Source organism: Bos grunniens, chromosome 7 (genome assembly GCF_055505025.1).
Source record: "Bos grunniens cultivar Pamir isolate PY7600 chromosome 7, Bosgru_T2T1.0, whole genome shotgun sequence".
In the NCBI taxonomy this organism is placed as follows: domain Eukaryota; kingdom Metazoa; phylum Chordata; class Mammalia; order Artiodactyla; family Bovidae; genus Bos; species Bos grunniens.
The window spans coordinates 55162547-55183609 of NC_141171.1; the positions used below are offsets into that span (position 1 = coordinate 55162547).

The window sequence follows — 21063 nt, forward strand, 5'->3', positions numbered from 1 at the left end:
GTGAATTGAAAAAGGCAAAAAAAAAAAAAAAAACACTATCCAAGGACTGTAATAAAAATATTCTAAAACAATTTGATAAGCTTAAAAACCGAGCCAAAACCCACCCCTCCAGAAGATTAAATATTAATGAAGAAAAACAAACTCATGTAATTGCAGAGATCAGAAATCATGATCTTCTTATAAGTAGTATGTTTTTATTATTTTAATCTTTTATGGTTGAAAACTAGCTCTAAAAAAGAACTGAGAACATGTCAGCTTGGCATTTCTTTTTAGTCTGAAAGTCTCCTCTTAAAAAAAAAAAAAAAAAGGCAATACTTCCTCCCAATAGGGCACCTTTCTCATAACTGATCTTTGTCCAAAATCAGAAGCAGTTTCTCCAGAAAAAGCCAATCAGTACACAAGATATAGTATTTCCTTATAGATTTTTTAAACAAGAGCATGACAACATTAATGAAATAAGTTTAATACAAGAAAATAATGTTGTAACTCAAAACAAACTGCTTTTTGTTTAATCTCACTTTTTTTTTTTGATTCTACACTAGATGACCACTATTCTTAAAGCTTAGAATAAATTGGGAATACAAGTCAAAACCAGAGCCTAATTAAATTAAATGGTACACCGAAAATCTTGGTTTGACAAAAGTAAACTCAACAACACCATTTAAATTAATTGGGAAAATTTTAATCAATAAGCATCAAACGCACTTTACACTGGGAACTGCAATACTGAAATCGTGACATTTTAAATATTTTCCTCAAAAAAGGTTAGTGATTATCTTTTTCCTGGGAAACATGGAAATCCAACTATAACATTAAAGTGGCCGGTCTAGGTCACTGTGTTTTAGTTAATGCTAATATTTAAACAGATATTCACATTCCATGCCTACAATAAGGTAGACTGTGAACTACCTGTATTGCTGAATTTTAGCCAAAATTCCATGAGATAATTTAGAGGAACGTCAAATTTCTGAAGTGCAAACTCATAAAACTTTACATTGGGATTGCTTTTTTGCTTCAATTGCATCTGACTTGACAATACAGGCAAGTTTTCTTTCCTAATTCCTTGGAAAAATATTTCTCCAATAAGTCCTATGTCTTCTCTACTATGGATTGTTTTTAAGATATCAGCTCTGTGGTTAGTTTCCCACAGTTGATAAAAATCTATCAAAAACACCATAATATACAATTAGCAAGGGAAATAGTTGTTTTTCTAAGGCTGCAGGAACAGGAAAGAAATAGCACTTCTTATTTGCATAAGCACAAACACCTTTTAAATCTAGTCATACTGCATAAATCCAATATAGTATTCAAAAGTTCTATAAAAATGAACAAAAGATACTTCTTTACTTCCACTGCTCCAAGAGTCAAACATTAGATCTGCATGAGAGTTGCACTGTAGCCATTTGCTGGTCCGGTTGAAGAGTTCAAAGTCCTTTTTGTTATTTGGCCCAATGATGTCCACATCCCAGATAAATTCAGTTCAAAAAACGGAAATTAGGGCGAAGACTCCGTATAACAAAGCACAGGGATATGCTACTAGAAGTTGCTGTCCTTCCATGGCTAATGCAGAAATAAAAATTTTGGAAGCAGAAAAACTACACCATCCAATAATTCCAGCAGTAAGAATGATTCCTACCATTCCTCTGTAACAGACAAAGAAAAATGGAGAGTGGAGAGAAAAAGCAGAAAATGAGATTAGTTATGTAAGAGTACTACCATAACCAATTCTTAAGTACTTAAAAATTAAATCACATGTAGATGTCTACAGAAATAACCAAGATCTTTCTTGAAATGCTGATGTATCTCAGTTAATTCAGTTATTTCACGTGATACAAAGCTTATCTGTAACATATTTTGCTTCTTAATATAGCACAATTTCTCAAACTTGGCAGCACTGACATTTGGCCTGTGTGTGCTGCTGCTGTGAGGGCTGTTCTGTTCATCATTAGGACATTCAGCAGCATCCCTGGCCTCTAGCCATAAAATACCCATTATACCCCTGCTCCTCCAGAGTTTTGACAACTGAAAGTATCTCCAGACATTGCAAAGTATCCCCCTGTAGCAAAACTGCCCCTGGCTGGAAAACACTGCTTTAGTAGAAACACTCTCTTTAAAATTCAAATATAAACATATCAATTTTAACAAATGAGAACTACACTGAAAATCTGAAGCATTTGCATCCAAAACAGGGACACTGTGAGGCCATCACCCTTCCAAATCTCTAGTATCAGTTGATACATACTCTTCTCCTATGCCTTCTTTTCCACTCTAGGTATAACAAAGCTCAATCTTTCCTCCAGCACTAGCCAGAAGGAGGGGACTGAACTACTGAGAGAGCATCTGTGCACTGGCCATGAGAAGCAACTTTATGAGCAGTAATATATACCTCTCTCTTTAATCCTTACTTAAAGTATCATTTTAAAATAACACAACTTTAAAGTTGTGTACAAGGATATTTGAGAACACAGTAGGCTAGAAACAGTCTCTTGACATAAAAAGTTCCAGTTTTAGTTAAGAAGCTTCTAAATAGAGAATATGCATTTATTATTCATTCACTTAGTATATGCCTGATATAGTTAAGAAATGAGATATTAAAAAAAAAATCAAAGAGAAGGTAAGTATAATTTTAACAACCTGATCTCTTCCATGCAATATTTAAGCTAACAATCACCTGTGTTCAGTTTGTTTATGGACACTGGTAAGTTTACCTAAAACTACTGAAATTCCTTATGATATGGAAAGCAGAGATGGTATAAATGATTTTTAAATTTATTCTCACTTCCATTTTCATCACTGAAAAGTATGTAACACAGTCTTCATTTGTAACAGCCACTATTTGTTTACTGAATCAGTGATTTACCTCCAACTGATAGTGAACTAAATTCTATTACACAGAATTGGTCAATCAACTCCCAAAATAAAGATCAGTACTTACTGCAAAGAAAATATCACTGCGAAGCTGGAAAGCAGGATCATAGGAAGAAGACAATATCCAAGGACACTTGCCACACAACCAAATGAAACACCAGTCATACTCATTAAGTTCAATAAACAAAACATTCCTAGGCATCCAATTGCACTGATCCCATATACGTAGCCAAACTGGATTTTCCCAGCCTATGGGTAACAAAAAGATGACATGTTAGAGGGCAAAGAAAGTTACTTTGGGCTTCTTTCACCTAAAATGGTACTTGTAGAAGATATTTAATTTGTGAGGATTAAAATCCACAGAGGTGTCTATTCTTTACATAGGGAAGTAAAACAGTGAGCAGACTGCCTTTTCTCTTTCTTAAGAAATTTAAAGTACCCACCTCTCAACACACAGATACTCAGGATTTCATTTTCTAGCTACCATTTGACTTTGGCATAGAATTCAACAAATAAAGATATAAAACCATTGTAGAATCACCTCAAGTCATAGATTTCTAAAAAGAAATCTGGCTGATTTTAAGCAAATAAACTACCCAAACAAGATGGAAAGTCATTAAAATATTTGGATAGTAGCTAATACCACTTGAACACACCCAACTCCACCAGAATTGCCCTGAAACAACTTATTTTCATTGGCAGATATGGTCATAATCGTTTTAACAGCAGAAATAATTTCATCATTGACTTTGCTGCTGCTGCTGCTAAGTCGCTTCAGTCGTGTCCGACTTTGTGCGATCCCAGAAACAGCAGCCCACCAGGCTCCCCTGTCCCTGGGATTCTCCAGGCAAAAACAATGGAGTGGGTTGCCATTTCCTTCTCCAATGCGTGAAAGTGAAAAGCAAAAGTGAAGTCGCTCAGTTGTGTCTGACTCTTAACGACCCCATGGACTGCAGCCTACCGGGGGTTTTTCAGGCAAGAGTCCGTGGGATTTTTCAGGCAAGAGTACTGGAGTGGGTTGCCACTGCCTTCTCCTATCATTGACTTTATATGGGTGTTAAAGGAATTAGGAGAAAGGAAGCCAGGATAAGCAGGGAGCCAGGGTTCTGTGGGGAGGGGAGGAGAAAAGTAAAGTGATTAACTACTGGGCAAGAGGAATATAATGGAAGATATTTCTTCTTTCATTCTTTTTCCAAATTGTTGGTTGCTTTATACAGTTCTTTGACAAACAAGCAAAAACTTAAAAAATTTTCTGCTCTTACAAAAGACATCACTAAACAATCTTAGGACAATAAACATGAGCTTAATTGGAGTTAGTACTCTTAGTCACACTAAGTGAACAAACACTGCATTTAGGTCATGCTATCACTAAAATCAGTCTGTGGAAAAGCCTTTAAAAAGTTCTGGTTTGTCACACATCTGACATATGAAACTCAATTATGAAAATACCTCTACAGATTACATTAATGGAAAACTCCCTGGGATTTTTGTTAGAATCAATACTTGTTTGTAAATATTTGATTAAGAGTGTAAAAGTTTAAAAAGGTTTATTAATAATAAAATCTGACACCGGGTACAATGCATTAAAACTTTGAATCAGATCAGTCGCTCAGTCGTGTCCGACTCTTTGCGACCCCATGAATCACAGCACACCAGGCCTCCCTGTCCATCACCAACTCCCGGTACTTTGAAAAGTATTCTCATATAACCTGTCTTAATCTCCAAAACAACCTTGTTAGGTGGGAGGCACATGATTATTTATCAGAGGGAAGTGAAGGGTGAAATCAAGGGCAGATTAGAAGCACTGAGTTCATGCCTAGCTTTTCTGACTAAAAGTTCCATCTTTAATTCATTATATTGTTTCTCTCTTCTAATTCAGAAGAGGACATAAGATAAAATAAAACAAACATTAACAATTATATTTACAATTTCTCATTTTCAATATGCTTCAATATTCTTAGAGAGATGAGAGACAGAGACTAAAGCTTCTTGTCTTTTATTTATTCATTAAATATTAAAATAATATATAGGAAAGACCAGCACTTATACAACAAAACACTACTCAAGGACAACTTAAAAAAAAAAGGAATTCTGATGAGCGACTAAAGCTACATGTTATTTATTAACAATTTTCCCTAATAATTGGACCACTTATTAGAACAAGAAATGATTTCTAAATATACCATATTATCAATGGTGAAGTGACAAATATGTATAAACTTAAAAACTCAATACCTTTTAAGACACATCAAAACTTGATGTAAAAGAAGAGTCTTAATAAAGGCTCTTGGTGGAATATTTAAATTCCATTCTTTAATCTCACACTGAGAGTTCCAACTAGAATCTTACCAGTAACAATGTAGCTCCAAAAGCAAGGCAAAAAACCATTGGTCCTGCCAAATCAGTCTCATTCATGATGCTGCCATCTGCTACCTTCAAGGGGTGTAAAACTGTGAGTGTTTTTTGCCAGATGTGGTCAAAATTGATACCCAATTCTAAAGAAAAAGAAAATAAGAAAGTCAATTAGGATTTGTAATATACTTTCAGTTTACCAGAATTTATGTTGTAACAGGGTGAAAAAAGAAAATGAAACAACCAGTATCAAAAAAGTGATCTAGCAACATCAGATGATATTATTTTAGTGAGTCCTCAATCCATCTTTACTGATTACAGTGCTTATTCCACAAATATCAAATCTCTGGTTTGGTGTTAGAAGAAGGTAAGGACATAATGAATCAGACACTCTGAGCTATGACTTTATAGCAAAGAATACACAGACAGCATTCATAGTAAAGGGCTCTATATCCGGGGCTTCAGAAAGACAGGAGGCCCTGCGAAAACGTATACAAAACTATGTCTTCTATGTATATATGTGCATTTTTCTGAGAAGAGTATGCATAGCTTTCACTGGACTTCCAAAGGTTATCTGATGTCCCCCAAAATTTTAGAACTATTGCTTTTTGGGTTTGCAGATACAATTTGAAAAACACCATACACTGATGTTACTGGCTCTATCAGTTTGTTTTCATTCAGAACAGTCAACACTACGCTATTTCCTCTCATTTCTTCCAATGACAGAATTTCATCAATAATTTAAAGTAAAAGTTACTTTGCTCACATATTGACATACTTTATTATCACTAATATAAAGATCTATTAAAAAAACCTGGTTCTTTCTGGCTCAGTGTTGTTTGAAGTGAGTCACTTAGTAGAAACCTTTTTCCTACAACCTTATTCTTTTAAAGACAAGAGGAATTCCTCCAAACAAAGATTTACTTTCACCATCTGGATATTATAGAGTACTATCAAGAGTTGCAACCAACTGTACCTTCTAATAAAGGTGGTTCATCCTCAAAGTTGTTTCCATAGAATGGCTGAGGTGTAGTTGGAGTATATGCCTGAGTTGGCTGGAAAATCTGCCCGGTGTATGGCTGTTGTGGCTGCATCATGTCTGCGGGGACAAACCGGCCTTGGTGCGAGTAGTCATAGCCAGCATACTGTCTAAAAAGCCAAGTAAAGTAAACATGCCTCAGAATTATGTCAACACCCAAATTTGATATCCCTGACAGGCAGGAAATGTCATGCAATTTCCAGAATATCTACTTTGCCAGTTTTATAAATGGTGGTTGAAATTAACTACTAAGATCAAGCTAATTATCTACAACAAGACAGATGGGTCATGGTAGAGAGTTCTGACAAAATGTGGTCCACTGGAGAAGGGAATGGCAAACCACTTCAGTACTCTTGCCTTGAGAATCCCATGAACAGTATGAAAAGGCAAAAAGATAGAACACTGAAAGATGAACTCCCCAGGTTGGTAGGTGCCCAACATGCTACTGGAGATCGGTGGAGAAATAACTCCATAAAGAATGAAGAGACGGAGCCAAAGCAAAAACAATACCCAGCTGTGGATGTGACTGGTGATAGAAGCAAGGTCCGATGCTGTGAAGAGCAATATTGCATAGGAACCTGGAATGTCAGGTCCATGAATCAAGGCAAATTGGAAGTGGTCAAATAAGAGATGGCAAGAGTGAATGTCGACATTCTAGGAATCAGCGAACTGAAATGGACTGGAATGGGTGAATTTAACTCAGATGACCATTGTATCTACTACTGCAGGCAGGAATCCCTCAGAAGAAATGGAGTGGCCATCATGGTCAATAAAACAGTCCAAAATGCAGTACTTGGATGCAGTCTCAAAAACGACAGAATGATCTCTGTTCGTTTCCAAGGCAAACCATTCAATATCAGGGTAATCCAAGTCTATGCCCCGACCAGTAACGCTGAAGAAGCTGAAGTTGAACGGTTCTATGAAGACCTACAAGACCTTTTAGAACTAACACCCAAAAAAGATGTCCTTTTCATTATAGGGGACTGGAATGCAAAAGTAGGAAGTCAAGAAACACCTGGAGGCAAATTTGGCCTTGGAGTACAGAATGAAGCAGGGAAAAGGCTCATACAGTTCTGCTAAGAGAATGCAATGATCATAGCAAACACCCTCTTCCAACACCACAAGAGAATGCTCTACACATGGACGTCACCAGATGGTCAACACCGAAATCAGATTGATGAGATTCTTTGTAGCCAAAGATGGAGAAGCTCTATACAGTTAGCAAAACCAAGACCGGGAGCTGACTGTGGCTCAGACCATGAACTCCTTAATGCCAAATTCAGACTGAAATTGAAGAAAGTAGGGAAAACCACTAGACCATTCAGGTATGACCTAAATCAAATCCCTTATGATTATACAGTGGAAGTGGGAAATAGATTTAAAGGACTAGATCTGATAGAGTGCCTGATGAACTATGGATGGAGGTTCATGACATTGTACAGGAGACAGGGACCAAGACCATCCCCAAGAAAAAGAAATGCAGAAAAGCAAAATGGCTCTCTGAGGAGGCCTTACAAATAGCTGAGAAAAGAAGAGAAGTGAAAAGCAAAGGAGAAAAGGAAAGATATACCCATTTGAAGGCAGAGCTCCAAAGAATAGCAAGGAGAGATAAGAAAGCCTTCCTCAGCAGTCAATGCAAAGAAATAGAGGAAAACAATAGAATAGGAAAGACTACAGATCTCTTCAAGAAAATTAGAGATATCAAGGGAACATTTCATGCAAAGATGGGCTCAATAAAGGACAGAAATGGTATGGACCTAACAGAAGCAGAAGATATTAAGGAGAGGTGGCAAGAATACACAGAAGAACTGTACAGAAAAGATCTTCATGACCCAGATGACCACAATGGTGTGATCACTGACCTAGAGAATGTGAAGTCAAGTGTGCCTTCAGAAGCATCACTATGAACAAAGCTAGTGGAGGTGACGGAATTCCAGTTGAGCTATTTCAAATCCTACAAAGATGATGCTGTGAAAGTGCTGCACTCAATATGCCAGCAAATTGGGAAAACTCAGCAGTGGCCATAGGACTGGAAAAGGTCAGTTTTCATTCCAATGCCAAAGAAAGGCAATGCCAACGAATATTCAAACTACCGCATAATTGCAGTAATCTCACACGCTAGTAAAGTAATGGTCAAAATTCTCCAAGCCAGGCTTCAACAGGATGTGAACTGTGAAATTCCAGATATTCAAGCTGGTTTTAGAAAAGGCAGAGGAACCAGAGATCAAGTTACCTACATCTGCTGGATCATCAAAAAAGCAAGAGAGTTCCAGAAAAACATCTACTTTTGCTTTATTGACTATGCCGAAGCCTTTGACTGTGTGGATTACAACCAACTGTGGAAAATTTGAGAGATGGGACTACCTGACCACCTAACCTGCCTCTTGAGAAATATGTATGCAAGTCAAGAAGCAACAGTTAGAACTGGACATGGAACAACAGACTGGTTCCAAATAGGGAAAGGAGTATGTCAAGGCTGTATATTATCACCCTGCTTATTTAACTTATATGCAGAGTACATCATGAGAAACGCTGGGCTGGAAGAAGCACAAACTGGAATCAAGATTGCCAGGAGAAATATCAATCACCTCAGACATGCAGATGACACCACCTTTATGGCAGAAAGCAAAGAACTAAAGAGCCTCTTGATAAAAGTGAAAGAGGAGAGTGAAAAAGGTGGCTTAAAACTCAACATTCAGAAAACTAAGATCATGGCATCCAGTCCCATCACTTCATGGCAAATAGATGGGGAAACAGCGGAAATAGTGGCAGATTTTATTTTTTTGGCTCCAAAATCACTGCAGATGGTGACTGCAGCCATGATATAAAAAGATGCTTACTCCCTGGAAGGAAAGTTATGACCAACCTAGAGGGCATATTAAAAAGCAGAGACATTACTTTGTCAACAAATGTCAAGGCTATGGTTTTTCCAGTAGTCATGTATGGATGTGACTGTTGGACTATAAAGAAAGCTGAGTTCTGAAGAAGGAATGCTTTTGAGTATGTTATTTTTTGCAAGTGCATAAACATCTTTAAGAAAAATCATCGATTTCAAACAGTGAAAAATAAGGATCTTTCTTGTGAAAGCTTTCTGAATATAACAGAACATAATTAACATAATTATGTTAATTAATTTAGTTCTTTTAATTTTTTAAAGTAAATGTACACTTATTATATCTGTTGCTATGTACTGTAACAAATCTTACACTTTAGAAGCAGACCTTGCTATGGCTTTTTTAGTGATGAAAACAACTGAAGAATATTGAAATGGAACAGAAGAATATTGAAGCAATAGCTTTTAAGGATCTGTTTCACCACGTTTGGAAAAATATGACCTATCTATCAGTGGGACTAATTCAATTACACAGTAAGAAATAAAGAAGGAATTATTTTAAAGGTAAGACATTTTAAAAATGAGAGCTGAGATGCCTTAGAGATCTTTTAGTCTCTAATTCTCTAAAAATTTATAGTCGCTTTTTCAAAAATATAAAAACCTAATGACCTCATTATTACTTGAGATTTTAAAGTTAAATCTAATTTTTAAATTAACTGAACATCTTGATTAAAATCAAATCAAAGGTGGAATTCCTTGGTGATACAGAGGATGGGAGGTTCGCCTGCTGATGCAGGGGATACTGGGCTCGATCCCTGGTCTGGGAAGACTGAATGTGCTGAAGAGCAACTAGGCCCACAGGCCTCAACTACTGAGCCCAAGTGTGCCCAGAGCCTGTGTTCTGCAACCAGAGAAGCCACCGCAGTACGAAGTTCGTGCACTGCAACAAAGAGTAACTCCTGCTCGATGCAACTAGTGAAAGCCTACCTGCAACAACGAAGATCCAGTGCAACCAAAAATTGATTAATTTAAAAAACCAAGAATAAATTAAAATTTCAACTACACATAGCTCATATTCTGTCTTATCATGCTAGTCCAATACATGCTTAAAAATACTGTTATTTTTCTGGCTATAAAATATACTGATAGAATGCACTGCAGCAATATTTTAATGGCAAAAAACAGAAACCAAAACAATGTAAATATGTATCTGTAACTACACTGTGACATGGGCATAGATTACTATGCATCTGTTAAACAGAATGAGGCAGTTTTGTAGGTACTCGAAAAAAATGATAATCAAAAACATTTAGTGGAGGAGAAAAAACACTAATATTCAGGAACTTCTCTGGTGGTCCAGGGGTTAAGACTGCAGTGCAGGTTCAAACCTCTCGTCCTCGTCAGAGAACTAAGAGCCTGCATGCCATTCAGTGTGGCCAAAAAACGCATAAATAAATAAATTAAAATTTTTTTTTTTTTCTTTTTTTTCCTTTTTTTATTTTTTTTTTTTTAATTCTCTTTATTACTTTTAAAAAAAAATCACATGCTCCCCATCCTGAACCCTCCTCCCTCCCAACCTCCCCATACCATCCCCCTGGGCCTTCCCAGCGCACCTAAAACAAAAAAAAAACTAATAAGCAGAACAGTACACATTATATGCACCCACTGTGACTATGCTTTTTAGAATATACATGCACATCTAAGTATATGTGTGTTTTATATACATATACATTATATACATAATTATATAGGTAAAGGGACCCAAAAACAGGTGAAGTAAGACACTTAATTTTCAGACAAAAATCCTATATAGTTATTATTTGTTGAAATTCATTAACTCTAAAATGTTATATGTAATATATAGCTATGGAAATTTCCCAAAACATACATCATAACTTTTTGAATAGTACTGTGTAAAGTGTTTAATGTGAATTGCCTCACATTATTCTCACTACTCTAGAAGGTTAATTTTATCATCCTCTTCATTACCAAAATGTGTAAACTGATATTTGGGTTATGCACAGTGGTGCAAGGATTCAAAACCAGACTTTATAATTCCAGTAGCTAACTCTTATAACAACTGTAATAAAAATCACCTTCAAATCCTGACATCAAAATGTTATTTTTTTTTTCTGTATATGCATTTCCCCAGTCATTTTGGTATGCAAATACTTTGATTACTATTTATTTACTTACTTACTTATACACACACATATACACACACAACCCCCACGGGGCTAGCTGGCTGAATTAGGATAACAGCACACATCTTCTAATTTAATAGAATATGCTATAGTGCCATCTCTCTAAGGATGTATCATAAATTCACCTTAGAGTTCATGGAACAAGTAGAAAAGCTCCATATGGAGGTTTGTACAATCTGCATAAACAGATTATATTTTATTCTCTTTCTTCAGGGAGAGAAAGAGAATATAAATGTGTATGCAAGAGAAAAAACAAAAAGAATGACATAAACCCATGGTTCTCAAACTCCTTGATCTTAGAACCCATTATACTCTTAAAATTTGTTATTGAGAACTCCTAAAATTTTTTATGTGGGTAACATCTATCAATACTTTTTCATTTTAGAAATTAAAACAGAAATGTTTAAAATACTTATTAACATGTTAAAGTAACATTAAATCTATTATATGTTACCATAAACTTTTTTAAATGAAAAAGCTTTTTCAAGGCAGCTGAAAATTCTTATATTTGCCTCTGTAATCATTCTGTTGTGTGATGTACCATTTACTTGAAGTATCTGAAGAAAATCTATTGTTGCAGACATGTGGTTGGAAAATAGAGTGAAATCTTTTCAGATTATCATTAATATTCTTTCTGATACATCAAAGCACAGAGCAAAGTCATAGTTTTTTAAACTTAACTTGCAATGTGGCAACTGGAAAGAATGTTAATGAACTGTCTTGTACTTTGACTGGATCCTTTCTTTACTCATGTATATAATTTTGTAACATCATGCCTTGGCCATTTAGAAAATATTAATATGAGTTATACAGATGTTCCAAATATAGACTCACTTAATATGAAATATATGTATATAAATTATATTTGTTAATATTATCACTGATCTCATCAGAAAATAATTACTGGGAAGCTGACAAGTTCACAGTGATGGATACAAGTTTTTCAAAATGCTTATTTTTGCCTGAAAATGTGAATCTGTTCATTGGCCCCACATACTGTCAACTGCTTTCCTTGAAGTAACAGGTCACTTCATTCACTTTTGAGAAGTTATTCAAGTCTGAATAACCATAGTTTGTCTGTCAGCTGTTCTTTCCAAAAAAAGGTTTCCATGAAAAAGTGGCTGATTCAGCTTGTGACTCAAAACTGCATAGGTGCTTTTCCTAGAGATAATTATTATACTTTAGTATGAAGTAGAAGTGCTTTAGAACTGTTTCCCATTTTGTCACATAGAACATTTTAAAAATGTATATGGGTCAGGGTCAAGGGTCAGGATTTAAAACAATAATTCTCACAGCTTCACCAAGGATATCTTTACATGAAATGGCTTCACTCACCCCCAACAAGTATGTGATAAAGAATACAATGATTACTAGAACAATTTGATGCCACTGTCTTGATTCACATTTAGGTACCACCTGTTTTACCAATCATTGCTTTTGCAACATCAGTGCAAATGCCAACACACCTAAAAAGGTATTATAAAATGTCTCACTGTGTGTGTGTTAACCACTCAGTCATGTCCCACTTTTCGACCCCATGGACTGTAGTCCTCCAGACTCCTCTGTCCGTGGGGATTCTCCAGGCAAGAGTACTAGAGTGGGTAGGCATGTCCTTCTCCAGAGGACCTTGCCGACCCAGGGATCGAACCTGGGTCTCTGGCATTGCAGGCAGATTCTTCACCATCTGAGCCACCACGGAAGATCAAAATGTCTCACTACTATTACAAAAACAGTTTTGATCTTTCAAAACCTCCTGGAAGGATCTCAAGGACACTCTGGGATCTGTAGACAACACTTCAGAACCACTGATACAGACCCATAAATTTCATGTAAGGAAGAAAAATAATGCAAGCAAATAAGAGCTTTAAATGTGGCACTATTATTCCTTCATCAAATCAAAGACAATACTATGGAATTTTACACTTTCCCTTTTCTGGCAGGATCTGCTCAGGAAAATTCCTGACTCACTCCTACTCATTTTAAACTAAAACATAATATGGTAGACATGACCTTTACAGACTAAATCAACACTTTTACAGCAGGAAAAGTAGCAGATGAAACCAATGCTCTCATAAGCACTCAGTATCAACAAAGACAAAGCCTCTTAACATACTGGGTTGACAACTTAAGCTGATCAAAATCCATAGGTAGTCCATAAAGGTATTATCAGTTAAAGATGAAAAAATACTAGCTTTCAGTACTTTAAAAAATACATAGTTGGTATTTCTATATATTTCATATACATATATATAATACAATGTCTAATAAGATGTTCATAAAACTCAGCAAATTGAGATCAAAGGTCCTTTTATTTTTTGGGTTTATTTTTTGTTATATGAATGTAAAGTACCCGTAGTGGAAACTATGCAAAATGTTAAAACTGACTTCATAGGGCAAATGTAGAACTATGAACTAATAATAACCCAAGTCAAACTTGAAGACAATTCAAGTCAGATTATACCTGAACCTGCATTTTCATCCACACAGAGAGAGAAAAGTTAGCTGACCTTTGTTACCTAGTTGACGTAACAAAGTATTATTTGATAAACTGAGATAAACATAAAAATGTCATTAAGGGGCAGATCCAATTGAAGGCTCAATAAAGAAGAGCTCAATTACTCTTAAAGTTCAGAAACTCAGTTATTACTGCTAACACACTGGTCTTATTTTTCTCAGCAATATCTATAAATTCATATTTATTAATTGGCAGTAACATTTATATAAGCACCTGGAATAAAACTTCTTTACAAGCACTGAAGCAATGCTTACCAGTACATGATTTTTGTTGAGATGGAACTGTAAGGATAGTTAGCAACAGCATATCTAAAACAACTGCTCTATGGAGAACTGAAGTGAGATGCTAAGTGTACAGAGACGATAAGTTACACCTTTGAGAGATGCTAACAAGGACAGAAAGAAAGAAACATAAGAAAGGCAGAGATACATTTTCACTTGAAATCTAAGTGGAATAATTCTGTTGAGTTTAAACAATATCAATGGTTAAAAATACACCCAGGTCCACATACAGAGATAGGTTTTCCAAAGCCCTATTGCAGCACTCCAGCCATTCTTACATTAATCTGCCCTGTCATACACTGAACAATCACAAAAAAATACATATTTAGGTAAATGAATGGAGATTTCTCAACAGATTTTCTCCAATCCTGACCAATTAACTGATAAAAAGAGATAAACCATCAATGGTATTATGTAATTTAGAATTAACAGAAGGAAGAAAAAGTGATTCAGAGATAAAGATTATTATTTACATGCTCACTTCCACTGTTTACTGTGTTAAGTTTTAGCGGAAAAAAGCTTTACAATGTACCAAAATAAGCAGATTCCAGGTTTCTTTTGTTTTTGTAAAAAGTATAGCCTATACAAGACAAACCACACTGTGTTAATTTCAACACGACCTAATACTAATGCTTCTTTCAGACTAGATACACACCCTTTACATGCCCTCATCCTGGGACAGTCTTCATGGTTTTTAATTCAGGGTCCATATGCACATTAGTTAACACATGAACCGTCTGGACGTTATACACACATTAATATAGATGTCTGACTGCAAACGTGGATTTCTCAGAAACAGGCCCCTAGTTTGGTTCAGATTCTCTAAGGGATCCTGGACCATCTAAAAATGGTTAAGTAACCCTGGTATAAGAAACTCCTTCACTAAAAGGGAGGCTGAGAAGGTTAATCTTAATGACCGAAGAAACTAGGATGGAAATGGTAACTCACTTCAGTGTCCTTGCCGGGGAGGTCCCATGGACAGAAGTGCCTGGTGGGCTACAGTCCATGGGGCTGTAAAGAGTTGGACATGACTGAAAGAATGAACACACAAGAAACTAAGAATATAGAGACTGGTAAAAACTAAGAATAGAAGAGACTGGTAAAAACCCTTCCTTTCCCCTCCCCCTCCACAAACACCAGAAACTATGGAAAAAATACATTTTTTGTTGTTGTTGTTTTTGTTTTTTCAACAGTTCAGGACTGGAAGGTTTTGAGTCTCTGACCCTGCGCCTCCCTCCTTCAATCTGCAACTGGAAAGTTGCGAGTACTGACTGACCAAAAGTTTTGGTGTGAGAAGTAATAAAAGTGATTATCAGTTGCTATATGAAAACTACCTGATGAATCATAGTAGGGAGCTTACACTGTTCAACAGTGTCACTGGGTGCTTCCAGTTAACAATCGATACACTCTGAAAACTGGACTGATTTAACTACTAACGAAGCTGTCAAAAGATTTTAATTTTTAACTACTCTTGTGGTCTAAACAGCCTATCTCTAGCTACTTTACACTCCTACCCGTACCCTAAATGATGTTCAAATACTGTACTAGAAAAAGGTTCTTCAAACAATCTATTTTGCCACTCATGGCACATGTGAGTATTTTGCAGAAAACACCAAGTTCTAAAGAGGACAATGTCGTCCGACCCAAACAAGTGTCAAGATCCCTCCGGAGGCAGGAGGATTATGTATGAAACGTCACATTCCTGATAAGCAACTTGTTCCCACATTCAGTATTAGGCAGCACCAAACATTCAGGGTACGTGCTTTCACTGCAATCTCGACAAAACAAATGGTCAAAGTTGAAATGTTACTTGCTATAGGGTCCTCCACTTCCTCCATAATCGTAGGACTGCTGTGACTGGTCATCGATGCTGTAACTTGTCTGGTAGAAATCCGTGTTTAAATTATCAAAGCCTGACATTGCAAATGATCTGCAACAGAAAAGAAATGGCAAAGACAGTTTATGCCCAAGGACCTCCTGAATTCGATGCAGACACTTTACTTAAGCGAATACCCTCAGAAGGCGGCAAATAATTCTTCTAGAATTTAGGGTTGCAGCATTTGGAAGGTGGGTTGCGGGGTGGGGTGTGCTAAAGAAATGTCTCTAAGTCAAGGCCCAGGAAGACACCTCCACTTCGAGAGGCTGATTAAGCCCTGGATAGGGGTGGCGATGCGGGAGGCGGGGGGGGCGGTTCTGTGGGGTCTAAAATACCACCACCAACAAAGATGATTCGTCACCTCGGGATAGGGCTTTACAGCTTAAAACACGACAGCCTCTTTGCAAAATAAGGCCTGGGCCGGCAGGGAATGCACATAGTCTCGCAGGATCCGCGTCAGCAAGGCCCGAAAGGGAGGGAGGGTCGGAGAGAAAGGACCCGGGCGCGGCGCCAAGGAGCCGCCCTTCCCAGGTGCGGGGAGAAATCGAACATCATGCCACAGAACTGGGCACTCACCAAACGGGGAGGCAGCGGCGGCGGCGGTAGCTCTGGTAGCCCCCCAAACCCCCCAAACTCAGCTAAGGACCCTGTACCGGACCGGTTGCTACGTGTCAGAAGGGCAAAGAACTGCTTCCGGGGCACGCCCGCTCGCGCAGGCGTGTTGGCAGACTTTGGGCTCGGGTTGGAGGGCGGAGGGCGGGGGGTGGGGGTTAGCGGGGCGGTAAATGCGCTGTGGAGCATGCGCAGTATCGGCCAACTAATTCCGTGGCGGACTTACGGAAAGACGGGAAAACTTCTGGCAAGCTTGGTTAGCGGTGGAGGCAGAAAGGCGCAGGCACAGCAATTGTTGCTTACTACTTCATTGGAAGGACTGATGTTGAAGCTGAAACTCCAACACTTTGGCCACCTGATGCGAAGAGCTGACTCATTTGAAAAGACCCTGATGCTGGGAAAGATTGAGGGCAGGAGGAGAAGGGGACAACAGAGGATGAGATGGTTGGATGGCATCACAGACTCAGTGGACATGGGTTTGGGTGGACTCCGGGAGTTTGTGATGTACAGGGGGCGCTGGCGTGCTGCATTCCATGGGGTCGCAAAGAGTCGGACACGACTGAGCGACTGAACTGAACTTCAGAATGAGAATTGCTTTGTAGACCGTGGAAACACAGATACACACACTAACCCCAAATGAGACAAAAATAAAGAAATAAAAAGAAACATATTTCCTGCAAACAAAATAACAAAAAGACATAAACTATTAAAAAAAAAAAAAAAGGAGTATACTTTAGAAAGAGAAGAGAAGCTACCCTTTGAGATTTTATGCTCCATAAAGAATTTCTGAAATTGCTCATGCAATTATGTAATTTATCACCTTCTACAAATAATTTGATAATTGATTGATGTATGTACCATCTGCTCAGTGGTAAAGAATCTGCCTGCCAATACAGGAGACATAGGAGACTTGGGGTTCCATCCCTGGGTTGGGAAGATCCCCTGGAGGAGGAAATGGCAACTCGATCCAGTAATCTTGCCTGGAAATTTCCATGGACAGAGAACCCTGGTGGGCCGCACTCCTGACTGAGTGAGCACACACACACACATACACACACACCCCATCTGCAGAATTCTAGGTAGAATTACTATATCCCGATTTGCTAGAGACAACCTCAGTTGTCCCATTCTAACCCTGCTTTTTCCAGTATAATTATTAATTTTGTTCCCTTTTCATTTTCAAAAATATTAGTGTGGCTGATCAATTATATGTTGTACTCTCTTTAAGCTTCACTACCTAGGAAGCAGTTTCTAGTTACCAACAATGTGCATTAATGTATTACTTCATTTACTTAGTGATCTTACTGAAAAAAATTCTGGTCTGTTTATTCTGATGTTTCCACTTTTTTCCTGTCCAAAAGAGATATTACTCTCAAACTTGAACAAAATACAAGAATATGAGAGTTAAAAATTACTTGCTTATGAATGAATTGTTAGATAAAGATGTTACTCAACTTCTGCTTCTGTCCATGAGAGTAATTACTATATTTACTGATTTTCTTTCTGCTTCAATCCTGGCCCCAAATGAGAAGCCAAGCAAGAAAATTGTTATATGATTAAATTTTCCTTATTGTTTGTTCAGTAGCCTGCAGAAGCCCCTTGGGGATTCTGAGAGTATCAATCAATTTCATAGCTAGTAATGAGGTCAGGGGCAGCGGCCCAGAGTACCAGACTGCGACGGCCCAGGAGCAGCCTAGAGGAGCTACCCCGCGTCGGAGGTCGGGGGGGCGGCGACGAGAGGAGTTACCCCGCATCCGTGGTCAGGGGCAGTGGCCGGGAGGAGATACCCCACGCCCCTAAGCTCAAGGCCAGGGCCGGCGGCCAGGAGGAGCAACCCCACGCTGGAGGCCAGGGGCGGTGGCCAGGAGGACCAACCCCACGTCCAAGGAGCTGTGGCTATGCGGGCGCAGAAGGGCCTAGAGGAGCTATCCCACGTTGAAAGTCAGGAAGGGCGGCGGTGAGGAGATACCCCTCGTCCAAGGTAAGGAGCAATGGCTGCGCTTTGCTGGAGCAGCCGTGCAGAGATACCCCACGGCCAAGGTAAGAGAAACCCAAGTAAGATGGTAGGTGTTGCAAGAGGGCATCAGAGGGCAAACACACTGAAACCATACTCACAGAAAACTAGTCAATCTAATCACACTAGGACCACAGCCTTGTCTAACTCAATGAAACTAAGCCATGCCCGTGGGGCAACCCAAGATGGGCGGGTCATGGTGGAGAGATCTGACAGAATGTGGTCCACTGGAGAAGGGAATGGCAAACCACTTTAGTATTCTTGCCTTGAGAACCCCATGAACAGTATTAAAAGGCAAAATGATAGGATACTGAAAGAGAAACTCCCCAGGTCAGTAGGTGCCCAATATGCTACTGGAGATCAGTGGAGAAATAACTCCAGAAAGAATGAAGGGATGGAGCCAAAGCAAAAAGAATACCCAGCTGTGGATGTGACTGGTGATAGAAGCAAGGTCCGATGCTGTGAAGAGCAATATTGCATAGGAACCTGGAATGTCAGGTCCATGAATCAAGGCAAATTGGAAGTGGTCAAATAAGAGATGGCAAGAGTGAATGTCGACATTCTAGGAATCAGCGAACTGAAATGGACTGGAATGGGTGAATTTAACTCAGATGACCATTGTATCTACTACTGCAGGCAGGAATCCCTCAGAAGAAATGGAGTGGCCATCATGGTCAATAAAAGAGTCCAAAATGCAGTACTTGGATGCAGTCTCAAAAATGACAGAATGATCTCTTGCCATTCCAAGGCAAACCATTCAATATCAGGGTAATCCAAGTCTATGCCCCGACCAGTAACGCTGAAGAAGCTGAAGTTGAACGGTTCTATGAAGACCTACAAGACCTTTTAGAACTAACACCCAAAAAAGATGTCCTTTTCATTATAGGGGACTGGAATGCAAAAGCAGGAAGTCAAGAAACACCTGGAGTAACAGGCAAATTTGGCCTTGGAATATGGAATGAAGCAGGGCAAAGACTGATAGAGTTTTGCCAAGAAAATGCACTGGTCATAACAAACACCCTCTTCCAACAACACAAGAGAAGACTCTATACATGGACATCACCAGATGGTCAACACCGAAATCAGATTGATTATATTCTTTGCAGCCAAAGATGGAGAAGCTCTATACAGTCAGCAAAAACAAGACCAGGAGCTGACTGTGGCTCAGACCATGAATTCCTTATTGCCAAATTCAGACTTAAATTGAAGAAAGTAGGGAAAACCACTAGACCATTCAGATATGACTTAAATCAAATCCCTTATGATTATACAGTGGAAGTGAGAAATAGATTTAAGGGCCTAGATCTGATAGATAGAGTGCCTGATGAACTATGGACTGAGGTTCGTGACATTGTACAGGAGACAGGGATCAAGACCATTCCCACAGAAAAGAAATGCAAAAAAGCAAAATGGCTGTCTGAGGAGGCCTTACAAAATAGCTGTGAAAAGAAGAGAAGCGAAAAGCAAAGGAGAAAAGGAAAGATATAAACATCTGAATGCAGAGTTCCAAAGAATAGCAAGAACAGATAAGAAAGCCTTCTTCAGCGATCAATGCAAAGAAATAGAGGAAAACAACAGAATGGGAAAGACTAGGGATCTCTTCAAGAAAATCAGAGATACCAAAGGAACATTTCATGCAAAGATGAGCTCAATAAAGGACAGAAATGGTATGGACCTAACAGAAGCATAAGATATTAAGAAGAGATGGCAAGAATACACAGAAGAACTGTACAAAAAAGATCTTCATGACCCAGATAATCACGATGATGTGATCACTGACCTAGAGCCAGACATCCTGGAATGTGAAGTCAAGTGGGCCTTAGAAAGCTTCACTACAAACAAAGCTAGTGGAGGTGATGGAATTCCAGTTGAGCTATTCCAAATCTTGAAAGATGATGCTGTGAAAGTGCTGCACTCAATATGCCAGCAAATTTGGAAAACTCAGCAGTGGCCACAGGACTGGAAAAGGTCAGTTTTCATTCCAATCCCAAAGAAAGGCAATGCCAAAGAATGCTCAAACTACCACACAATTGCACTCATCTCACATGCTAGTAAAGTAATGCTCAAAATTCTCCAAGCCAGCCTTTAGCAATATGTGAACTGTGAACTTCTTGATGTTCAAGCTGGTTTAGAAAAAGCAGAGGAACCAGAGATCAAATTGCCAACATCTGCTGGATCATCAAAAAAGTGAGATTTCCAGAAAAACATCTATTTCTGCTTTACTGACTATGCCAAAGCCTTTGACTGTGTGGCTCACAATAAACTGTGGGGAATTCTGAAAGAGATGAGAATACCAGACCACCTGACCTGCCTCCTGAGAAATCTGTATGCAAGTCAAGAAGCAACAGTTAGAACTGGACATGGAACAACAGACTGGTTCCAAATAGGAAAAGGAGTACGTCAAGGCTGCATATTGTCACCCTGCTTATTTAACTTCTATGTAGAGTACATCATGAGAAACGCTGGGCT

The 21063-nt window shown here is 38.5% G+C and overlaps 1 protein-coding gene across 1 annotated transcript; it reads right to left on the reverse strand.

Moving 5' to 3' along the window:
• Positions 1 to 660: 660 nt before the first annotated feature.
• YIPF5 (Yip1 domain family member 5) lies at positions 661 to 16649 on the reverse strand. Its single transcript, XM_086413653.1, has 6 exons — positions 16545 to 16649; positions 15903 to 16022; positions 6197 to 6369; positions 5218 to 5363; positions 2936 to 3117; positions 661 to 1643 (listed from the first exon to the last, which is right to left on the reverse strand). The coding sequence occupies exons 2-6, from the start codon at positions 16010 to 16012 to the stop codon at positions 1481 to 1483; spliced, it is 774 nt and encodes a 257-aa protein (XP_086269779.1). The 5' UTR covers positions 16013 to 16022; positions 16545 to 16649; the 3' UTR covers positions 661 to 1480.
• Between the last annotated feature and the right edge of the window lie 4414 nt (positions 16650 to 21063).